The 11,665-nt window shown below is 41.7% G+C and overlaps 1 protein-coding gene across 1 annotated transcript; it reads right to left on the bottom strand.

Moving 5' to 3' along the window:
* Nucleotides 1–5,089: 5,089 nt before the first annotated feature.
* Nucleotides 5,090–10,579, bottom strand: mogs (mannosyl-oligosaccharide glucosidase). Its single transcript, XM_028416069.1, has 5 exons — nt 10,485–10,579; nt 9,440–9,803; nt 8,970–9,193; nt 8,675–8,868; nt 5,090–7,887 (listed from the first exon to the last, which is right to left on the bottom strand). Exons 2-5 carry the CDS (start codon nt 9,786–9,788, stop codon nt 6,117–6,119), a joined length of 2,538 nt encoding a protein of 845 aa, XP_028271870.1. The 5' UTR covers nt 9,789–9,803; nt 10,485–10,579; the 3' UTR covers nt 5,090–6,116.
* Between the last annotated feature and the right edge of the window lie 1,086 nt (nt 10,580–11,665).

Below are 11,665 nucleotides of genomic sequence, written 5' to 3'. Positions count from 1 at the left end.
GGAGTTTGTCTTGTGGGGGCCTGGTGAGAGGGAGAGAGGCAGTAATGTGTGACTGCCCTCTGAGATCATCGCCTGCAACATCAGTGTCTGTTCTATATTTTCTTATCTGGACTTCTGATCATTATGTTTTTAAGAAAAGCTGCCTTATGCACAGCTCTGCTAACAATACCAAGCTCATTGCACCTTCAAGAAATCATAGACACAGACTACCTCTAACAAGATGAAGTTATTACACATCTTCAGATATGCGGTATGTTGGTTTTGCAAAACTGTGCAGTAGGTAAGCTTGGAGAATAAACTGTACGTCTAAATCAGTGGATCACTTGGTTCTGTAAGTGTAGATAAGTGTAGGTGAGGTTCAGATTTACAAAAACTGAGACTTCAAATCTCACTTAGAGGCCAAAGATCATGTAAGTGATCATGATAGAGAATCATATCTGCAGTCTAATCTTATTGATAGAATTTGCGCTGAAAGTTTCATTGCAGATCAGATCAGTAGAAGTTGTTGACTAGTTATTGAATATCAGTAGCCAGCATCTACTCATCCATGGATTTGCAATGTGAATTCTAAATTTAGCTGACAGCACAGCTCCACTGCTTTAACAGTTTGCAACCTAGATTAACTGCAGGCCTGCACGAATCTGAACTGTGGGCTGATTCTAGTAACACATCCACAAAACGTTTATTTTGTACCTACAAGTTTTTACTTGAAAATGAATCTGATGTATAGCAGGTCCCGAAGATCTCAATGCCTTGGCATTCTGTCAACCAGCTATGCAGCCCACACTGTTTGAGAGTAAGAATAATAGAAGAACCTCATCCATACCAGGAAATCCACTGAGATGCAGAGGCTGTCGTTACTGTTTGAAATAAAAAAGCACTTCAAACCCACCATGATCTGGACAAGTTATTCAGGAAACACTGTACTGGATCTACAAGACACACACACGCATCAAGTGAGATTTAAAAAACAGAAGGTAGGCTACAGCCTTGCCTGCATCCATACAGTAATCAAATGCATATATATATAATACAGTAGAGACATTTACATAGCCTCCAGTCCTGTGTTATACTTTTGACTAATGTCTTTATAAGTTTGTGGATGCAAAGTACATTTTTTGGAGAAATCCTACGAAAGCAAGGTTTGAACTGAGCCGGAGAAATCCATCTGCCTCCCCCAAATCACATTCTGACATGTCTCACAGTCAAATCTCCCCCCAAGGCGTTAGATGAGGGAACATCTTCAATCTAAACCTGAACACAATAGGGCCCGTAAGACACCGCAAAAAATGGATTGGGAGTGCTAAAACCACAGAAACCTCTGCCGGAAACACGACTTTCTATAAATACAAGATACTCGCCTCAGCTGCCAAGTTCGTTATTTTCTCTCCCTCTCTCAGTCATGTTGGGCTCTGCATAGTTATATATACTACATCATCATTCAAACACTGGGCAAATGAAAGAAAAATAGCACAAACAAGAAAAATAAAAGCAACGGAAGCGTGGTTTGTCTTTTGAAGGAGCATCTCTCTCCTGCTCTTCCTCTGAGAGTGGGAGTGGGTTAGGGAAGCCCGGTACCAGGCCCCGATGCTGCTGCTGCTGCCGCTGTTGGTGTGGCAGGTTTCCCGTACGATCCAAAAATACTTTCACACTCGCCCACTTTGGTCCCCAGCCGCCTGTACTCTTTGGTTCTACAACAGGGATGGGTGAGAATCATAGTCAGCTCTCCAATCGTGATTGTGGAATGCCCCAGTGTTTCTTTAACCATGCCCCCAGACTCCTACACACACACACACACACACACTGTGCTCACACACTGCTCCCACCTTGCCCTCTTTTCTGTTGGATTCATGCTGGCAGTACTGACAGTCCAAATCTTGGGCCTGATCCAGCTACTGCACCTGGTGTTACCTAACTTGCACATTTTATATTTTTTTTAAGATAAATCTACTATACAGGACTATATATAATATATAAATACACACACGCACACATGCACATGCACAAACAAAATGGAGAATCCCTTCACTTGCAGATAACTGACACACAACAAAATGCAAATATCTACATTTTTTACTTGAACAGATGCATTAATGATCCCTTTAGACTAGAGCTCAATAACATCTACTACACAAAATCATTATCACGCAACATGGGACTAATTGCATGTACTTTTGACCAACAGAAGTTAATAGGTCTACATATTCTAGTCTCTGACTCATCTGCACCCACACTGATTTCTATTTGTTGCTCTTTCTCTCATCCAGTGACACCACAATGTGTATGAAACGATATGAATGCTATTAATTAGAAATCTTTGTTTCCATCACTGCTTTATTGATGCTCTTGCAGTCATTATGGAGACATGCAATGCAAACACATTCAAACAAATAGCTAACAGCAGACATGTGAGGAAACAGATGAAGAATGTTAAGAGCTTGCAGCTAACAAAAGTAACTATGGAAACGGCCAGCTCTACATTGCACTAGCTTCCACAGCTCTCTCCAGAAATAAAAACTGTTGGGCTAAGAGCGAATCAGGTAAAGACAAAAGATCCTGGGTGAACCTATTTATAGTGGGCCTTACATAACATACATAGACCTATGTTGGCTGAGGCAAGTTTGGCACTAAACAGTACGCTTCTGGGAGGGGGGAGGGGAAGGGGAACTGGAGATGTTGGATTCTGGATTTCTCAGAAAGACAGCGAGTATAAACAGCAATTAGTACAGTGTGGATGAAGCCGCTCAGGGCAACTGAATTAAACAGAGAGAGAGAGACGAAGACTCACTGTTTAGATGTCAGGGAAAACAAACACTGTTACACACTGTCCAGTGAGGTCAGTGTTATCAAAGCTGGAGTTCCACAAACAACATTAACATGCAGTGAGTTAATGAAAAATGACCCAGTGAGCAGTTCATAGCCACAAGGAATATGCAAGGATGGAAAAAAAAATGCACACGTCATAAGAAACATTAGTTCATAGGCTGCTGGCCCAGAAGCCATGTTTATGTGTATGGGGGGGGGGGGGAGTGAGTGGAACTCTTACATATTATTTTGTGGCCTCAGGACAAAACATCTGACATCTGCAGTGATATAATATGAACATACAAGCCCACATACTGTACGCCTGTGAGAACCTGTGTGAGAGCTGCTGTAATGCATGAACAGTGATCATCTAGAAATACAGCCTGCCACCATATCTTAAATCCAAATTGATCCATTAGCATAATTATCCACTTATACTGCTTTAATTCTAAGTAGCTCTCCATTGTAAGTAAAATGATAGCTAAGCTGTATTCAAAAAGCCACTTTTCCACTCACAAATGCCTTATTAATTAGCTCCCTCTAGTATATGTTCCCAGTAATTACATTCAATACAGCAGTCAGTGATGCAGGGAGGGGGTTGCAGGGTTGGGGGTTGCTATTAGACAACTTTATAATTACTCTGCACATGTATAAGAGTTTCCATCATTTAAAAAAAAAAAAACAATTTTAACACTGAGCTTGAGGATATTTTGGATATTGTGTGCACTCACCTGTCAATACACTGGTAGCATGAGATCGCTAAATATTCACCATAGTATAGAAGCTGTGATAAGGTTGGGATGATATGCAAATGAATACTCCCTGACTCATCTGTTTATTATGCAGTCACATTAGTTAGCTCTGATGCTGTTTGGCTATTATCCCATCTCACTGAGAAAAAAGGGTCTTGGGTGAGGGGGATGGATTGCGCAGTGAGTGCTTTAGTCACACAGACTGTCCGCACTCTTCAAAGATATAAATGCATTTTCCACTGTGGCTGCATTGAGGGGATGTGGAATCCATTTCCTCTGAGAGAAACAGCAAAAAAAAAAAAGCATAGGATATGGCTCATCTGTATCCAAAATCCCTTGATACTGTGCTCTGCGTTAACAGGTCAAAGGGTCAAAGAGATGAGCTGGCGTTTCCCCACAACTGAGCCTGAAGGCAATCATTTCACATTGATACATCATACGCCAGTTTTTGAGATCTATAGTCACAAGAATTCAGTTGCTGAATGTTTCTCTGTGTGATGAAACTCCTGTTTGAAACAATGCATGTTTCAAGGAAGAAAAACTGATATTTTGGATACATTTAGAAAAACTACCAATCTGCAGCTTCACAGCCTCTCTGCTGTTCTGCTAACTGATAGAGGCACTATTTTTAGCCATGGAACCATGCTAAGCCTTCAACTATACAACTGCACATTTAGCCCATTCAAAGGGATTCATAAAAGTCTAGAGGTTGGAACCCAGTGGTCATGCACACACACCGAGAGAAAATATCAGTGCTCTCAGTAGCTTGCAGAGATATTTTTTTATACATTTGGTGTCAAAGTATTAATAAGAACATTGCAACTGGATGCCCCACGGTGTGTATGTATGTCAGCATATGTCAAGGAGTGAAAAGAATTTGTCATCTATGTACTCTCCATGCCTTTTGATGTCGGCTAATTAAGCGCCAAGTCCTCACAACAACTGCGCTCCATGGAAACCACGAAAAAAATAAATAAAAAAGGAAATAATTGACGTCAGCTAGAGGCCTTCAAATGTGCCGTCTGACAAAAGCATGAGGACAAGGCTGCCGTACTTGAGGTCACAGTGCGTCTGCATTGACTTGCATTTTTTTTGTTTAAGTCAATAACTGGAACTGGAAACTATTCTCCTTTAGCGCTGTATATCAGAAAGGGGTTCAACAAGACTGTCCATTGAATTGATATAGATCTAATCATAATAAATATGCAACCCTAAAACTACTCAGTGACAGTGGTGGGATAACTTGTATTATTCCATATATCTTTATTTGTAAGTGCATTGTGTGGGTATAGAATAATTAATTATGTCTGTGAAGACATAATTAATTATATAATATTACTCTTATCTTCAAAGACAAGACTTCACAGTGTGAAGAAGTGAGCCACAACCAAGCATTCTATGCAGGACAGAGCGAGTTAAGAGGGCTTTCTGCTTCTTTTAAAGAACAGATTGTAGCTTAAGGCTGAGCTTCATAATCAAGGTGATTCCAAGAGTTAACACACATTACCAAAAAACATGTCTGACAAAAAAAATAAATATTGAAACCGTTTATTGACAAAACAAACCAATGTCACAGTCCATGTTGGATTCCCTGCTAGTCAGCTGTGTGTACAAAATATGGCTGCCTTTAGAAGCTGTCACTTTAGCCATGCTGAGCAAGACTGGCTATAATTTCTTTAAAAAGACTGTGAATAAACTATTAAATATCAAAATGATCAATCATTAAGACAAAGAGTCAAAGACATGTGATGGAGAGAAATTGGCACAATTACAGACACTGACCCTGTCAAAGTGAAAGAAAAACTTTTTCCTCTAGTGTGAAAGCATGAATCCTTTTTTTGCAATGCGGGACCTGTATTTTGTCTCTCAATTCAGGGGTTGCATCTTTCAAAGGACAAGGTCTACAGACGCGTGGCCTTTGTGGACCATAAAGGTCACACTGACCTGTTGTCAAATAAAGAGGGTCTGGTCTGCAGAGGATGTCTTATTTGTATCACCAGCTGTGGCAATGTGCTGCTCCTGTCACTCGGCAACCTTAAAAGCATCAGCCATTAAAAGTTTGATTCGCAGGATCTGCTGTAATTTCTTGGTTAAAAAAACAAAAGTGTCACCTGGGTACACTGAATTCTGGTGTAATGACTACGTTACAGAACATCACATGTAGATGGTCTGCTATGTAGTCTTCAAAGGATGCAGCCCCTGAGCTGAGTCCAGCTAACGCCTATCTTCATTTTCCAGATTTATAGTTGAAGCAGTGATTAACACCATTATGTAAAATGCACCTTGAGTATGTAACAGGAGCACTGAATAGTGCTTACACATATAGCAAAGGTATGGTGGCTGCAAGTACCACTGCTGTGAAATTGCCCTTCAGAGAATATATGTGTGTAACCTGTTATTTTAATTAAACGGTTAAATGCTAATTTCGCTCCTGGATCTTGTTGGTATAGTTTCATTAAGCGGGCACATTTCTATACCTTAACACTTCAGTGTTGTTTCATTCATATCCACATAAATGAAGGCCAGTATCTTAGAAAGTATGAGATGAACTCTCCAGAATCAGTACTGCTCAGCCATCATTAATACTGTCAGAGCTGACCAACCAGTGAATGGGTGGCTTCCTTGGCCCCTGCCAGTGCTGTCATTGTACTGTTCCCAGATATACCCTGTTTCAACATACTGTCTATAAACATTATTGATAATGTTAGTCCTGAGTTCCTCATAAAGTACAGCTGCCTTCTCTTGGTATGGCCCTTCTATCTTGCTATAGTGGTGGAGGGCTCTCACTGCTAAATAGTTGATATTAATCCATACTGGTCCCCTCCAGTAGGGGGCATCATGTTCTGTGTTTCGCTTCATATACAGTGGATCGGCCTTAGAGAGTGAACGTAGGCCGTAGGGCGTCCACAGCTTATTGGTGTCTTTCATGTCTCTAAAAATATGTTCCAGTTTGGGAGAGTCAGGTCGGAGAATGTGCAGTAAGAAGGGGAACAAACTAACATAACCAATGGCATTAACATACTGCAGCTTGGGGGCCTTGCGGACAGAGCGCACAAGGCGTGCGACGGGGAACTGATGACGAGGTTGCCCCGGAGGGACGTACACCTTCTCCTGCTGCAGGGACACGGCCTGTGTGTGGTTACCAAAGTCACTGAAAGCATGAAGTTGTTCTGACCAGTGGAGCTCATTGAGCAGGTTGTTGTCACTGAGCAGACTATGTGTCAGTTTGTAGTCCTGACTGGGCTCACCCAAAAGCTCAGCTATGCTAGCCATGATGCCAGAGGACAAGGCCATCCAGCAGTGTAAATCCACATGCCGTTCATCGGCTGAGGGGTGCGAGGCACGTGGGTAGTCGTCCAACCCAGAGGTCAGGGTCTTGGGATTGAGGAACAGATTAGTGTCCTTGTCTCGACCACGCCAGCGGTAAGAATTGGGTAGGGGCCCTGTCTGTGTGGTGTTATACCACTCAAACCAGGTTTTCAACCTGGGGAAGAGCCGCTGGAGGAACAGCAAGGTGGGCTGTGATGCTGCCTTTTCTGGATTTGAAGACAGCTGTTCAATAAGTTCCTGCAAAACTAAAAAGAGCGTAGGTGGGTTGGCATTCTCGTTCCGCTGAACAACAAATTCAGCTGGGACTTTACTGCGAGCTTCATCTCCAAGAATCTGCTCACGGGGGATCCAGCCCTCTATATTCATAAGGTCTATCCAGTGGGCAATAGCCTCCCTTGTCACTTGAGGATCCCACTTACTTAGCAGCAGCTGGTGGAAGCCCTCATCCCAAAGGAATCCTCTGGGAAAGAAAGAGCGTGACGGGACGGCAGTGAACAGCGCACCTTCAGGGTACAGAAGTGGATATTCATTGTAGACGGACTGCACCACTGACTGCCCATAGAAGTAACCCAATCCACCCAACATGTTGCTGAGCGCTGCTTTGCCAAACTTAACTTGTGCCTGACTAAATCCTTTGCTCTCAAGCCCAAAGATGTTCTCAAACTTTGCATCAAATTCAGCTTTCCTCTTCTCTAGCTCCTGAGTCATGATGGAGCCCACCAGTTGATTGGGACGACTGTGGAAACTTCCAGATTCAAACAACACTTCAATCTGGAACGGGGTCTGAACTGTAACCTGGTGAACCACAAAGTCACTTTCTTTCCTTGCGTCAGCAGGTTTTTGTTGGTTTTGATGGTGAGGTGGCTTGTAGGTGTCTACAGCAATGTAATGCCTCTTTTCACCTGAAGGAGGGCTGTAGACAAACCTGCGGTTTAGACTTTGCTTTACTATGTCGGTCAGTTTCTCCAAGCCAGGAGAGACGGTCTGAAGGTGGTTGTAACTGAAAAGAGAAGAAACTAGTGTGAACTGCCCTGTGTATTCGAATCTTTGCAATACAAACATTTACACAAAACGACAAGCACACTGCGGTTTAGCTTTTGCTGTTCCATGTACTGGTGACTCCAAGGTTAAAAGACTGGTCAATAAATCCAACTGGAAAAGCGCTCGCCACCTTCTTAAAGTAATACCACAAGTCATTTCCATTACTGCATACTTGTCCTTTCTTAGTTTGGTCTGCTTGGGCTCTCTATGTGTAAAATGTTGATACTTCTTACTACTTACATTAACCACAGTTGTTTCTGAATGTAACCTGAAACCTGAATGTTTCAGAGGACAACGCCTGTGTAGAGAGTTTCTGTTTTTTTTGTTTGGTTTTTAAAAGTTATAAACACACTGTCTTCTGCTATAATACAGGTACAGAATCCTTTCATGATGAAACACAGCTGCTTTTTTTGCTGCCATCTAGTGTCTGTTTTCTTTTTACCCCGAAGTACTGCATCATATTATGGTGCACTAAGGAGAGGCTGCAACACATCCTGTTTCCCGCTAATGAAAGTAACAGTGACATATATCAAGTAACAGAAACCAGGAAATTGTTGCATGTAAACACCTCTTTCAGGATTTAAGATGTTTGGTAAAGAACACAGTGGCTGAAAAGAGAAATGAGACTATTTGTGTCTATCACAGCTTACCTAACTTAAACTTAACTATTAAGTTCCATACCACACCATGTATCATCTTTAATCTTGGGACTGAACTTTAACTTACAATATCAAGCATCCATTTACCTGGCATATTTAGCACTGGATGCCTCCCCAGAACCTGGCTTCCGGAAAGAGATCTTAAAGTTTCCAAGCTCCTCTGAGAAACCAGTGATGGAAGCGAGGCGATTTCTTTCTTCCACGTGAGCCTGCAGTGAGCCCTGTGTGTCTGCTGCAGTGTAAAACATCAGAGAGACCACCGGTGGTTGTGGAGCAGAGCTCTAGTGGGTTCAAAACAAATGAAAATCAGCATTTTATGATCGTTCCTTTTATGCACATCTTCTGTAAATGCAGTGAATCAGAATGTACAATGTATTCTCACATGTTGTTTGGCTGTGATCCTCCAGGTCCAGTCTCCTCCATGATCCCCTCCCATCCTCTTGACAAACTCTGTGGTTAGTGTAAAGTCATTGTCTCGAATTTCTTGGATGCCAAAGGTGATCCCATCATGCATCAGCCACCCATAGCCTTGCAAATGATCCCCCTGCTCACAAGTGTGCCTTAGATTCACGTCCAAGTCAGAAAACTGACGCATCCACATCATGCCTGAGGAGGGATGGCAATGAAAGGAAATCAGGTTTAAGCAGTGAGGCTGTGCTGATAACAACACTTGCCAAATAATACTCCAACTGATGTGGCAAACACAAACAAGTCTGAGATAAAACTCAGCTGATACATGCAACATGTTACCAGCTACCTGCGTTTTAGCACAGCTAATATGAGTTAAAATACCAGAGTCAACATCAATGTTTTCATTACAAATCTATTTTGATTGAGGGTTACTCAACTCACCTGTCACAATTGATTTTGGACTCCTTGTTTTCATGCCAAAGTAGACCTGAGGCCGGTACGACCCCCAGAATCTCTCTGGGGAAACCTTGGCACTGCTGCTATTGGCATTGAGGATAGGAGGTGATGGGTGCAGAGTGGCTACCCGTTTGGCCAAGCTAGATCTCATGTAGAGGGCATAAAAGAACCAGATAAGGCTGAATATACAGAGGCCGATAGAGATGTTGATGAACATTTTCCCAATATCAACTTTCTTTTTCTTCTCCTTGCGGTGAAATGCAGAGGGCTTCTCATCTTTCCTTGGAAGGGGAGCAGCTTCACCTGTCACCACCCTCTTCCTCTGCCTGCCCATCCTACCCTTCTGAAGCTGTGAACAAGAGCAGAGAGATGTATTTTAATGTAATAGCCTAATTCTGAGTGATAGTTACACAAAGAAGTGAAGACAAAGAAAGATCTGTGTGTGTCAACAAGTCCTCTCTGTTTCACATCAACATGTTTCCTAGTGGACAAACAATTCAGTGGTGCTATAAATACCTAATATCTCTAATATCAATGGGGGATTGCAGAATAAAAAGGATTTACAGTAGACCTGTATTATTATTCTTCCTAAGCTCTTTCTAATACATGAGAGCTAAACATTACTGGAATTTTCAGCAGTCAATCATTATGCTCTGAGCAAAATGCGTCTTAGTCGTTGCTGTTGAGATAAGTTCACGTCATCTCAGGCTAAAAAGCGCTTAAGCTAACGTTAACCCTGCACGGTCTCTGATGGCAGAGAATGGGTTATTACGTCTCCTTCACACCTTAGAAATCCAGCCCAGCTTCCATGCACGGTTTCTCAAATGTTAAGCTACAATCACCTGTTTTCACATTCAGTCAGTGACGCGCGCCACCATGCAAAGCAATGCTGCCTGCAGGTTACACGCTACTCGTTAGTGCAGTAATGCCAGCAATTGAACGCTGCCGTCTTCTTCTAGTCAGCGGTTAGTAAGATGTCGGTCCATTTAGTCGTTCTACGTTAATGTCCATGGAGCAAATGGTTACTTACCTGTCAAAATAGAAGAGTCTCAGCTGCTCATTATCTGTAGCAGGCTAAGCTTACTAGCCACTTCCTGGTTACTACTGGCTTCCACTGACGTGTACGTCGCTCCCTCGTGCACCGCGGTGATGTCATCAGGACGGCTCTTTCCCTGGTTTGACCTGTTCAGACCTCATCATGTCGTGAGTAATGTGTCATTACCAGAATATCAACAAGGACAATATCACTATCAGAAGCTGAGATTCAACAAACATCGTAACAACCGACCAACTTTAGTATTTACAATTTACATTGAATATTTGATTTTATCTAAATATTGCATTTGTTATTGTTTCCTAGACACAGTGTATCTTATCTATTATACTATCTATAATTATATATTTTTTGGTAAAAAGAAAATCTTAAAAAATATGTATCTAACTAAAATCTGTGCAGAGGGAAATACCATTTTATTCAAATATATAAAATGAGCTTCTCCTGTAGGGCAGTAAGTGAGTTTGCCAATATAAAATAAAACAATAATACAAAGATGATGGCAGGAATACAAAAAGAAATCATTATGCATGCTTGAATGAGTGTGTCCTGTTAACCATTAAACACAAATTCCCCTGAAACTGTTATTTACACTGTATGTGTATTAGGCCGGTGCTTTGAAGACACACAGCCTATCTTTAATCTTTAATGTACCATTGATGAAGGTGCAGGTCAAACAACCATGGCCACATGCTGCTGCTCCGTTACAGGTTTAAAGGGACAGTTCTTCCTGAATATCAGATATTGAAACACATCCTGTGGCCTACAATGCTATTTATCCATTTTAGCAGGAGATGTTTCTTATGTCTGGACAGAGACGTTGCTGTTGAGAATCTCCAGTTGTATTTTATTTGCAATTTGAGCACCAGAAACTTGAGTGCCATTTGTACTAGCATTTACATTTATTATATTGGAGTCAAGGGGCAGAAATCTCCCTATAAATCTACACAGCATCAGCTGAGATGTAACATCTGTACAACATCACTGTAGGCAACAGAAGAAAAATGTTTTTTTTTTTATTTTGGGATATTCTTGTAATGCTGTTATACTTGCTGCAATCAATTAAGAATTCCTTTATTAGTCCCACAATGGGGAAATTTCAATTTCTGAAGAACTGGAAAGAGTCACAACTGATGACCATAATGACCTTTGTATTA

This window comes from Parambassis ranga, chromosome 1 (assembly GCF_900634625.1).
Source record: "Parambassis ranga chromosome 1, fParRan2.1, whole genome shotgun sequence".
NCBI classification, from domain to species: Eukaryota; Metazoa; Chordata; class Actinopteri; family Ambassidae; genus Parambassis; species Parambassis ranga.
This window is presented reverse-complemented; position numbering and strand designations above follow the sequence as displayed.

Bases quoted from the DNA above. Each gene is read 5' to 3' on its own strand.
- mogs (XM_028416069.1), bottom strand. From the start codon at position 9,788: ATGGGCAGGCAGAGGAAGAGGGTGGTGACAGGTGAAGCTGCTCCCCTT. The intron at 8,869-8,969 runs GTGAGAATACAT...TGAACCCACTAG, and splicing joins GGATCACAGCCAAACAACAT to AGCTCTGCTCCACAACCACC. The intron at 7,888-8,674 runs GTAAATGGATGC...TTCTCTTTTCAG, and splicing joins TCCAGTGCTAAATATGCCAG to TTACAACCACCTTCAGACCG.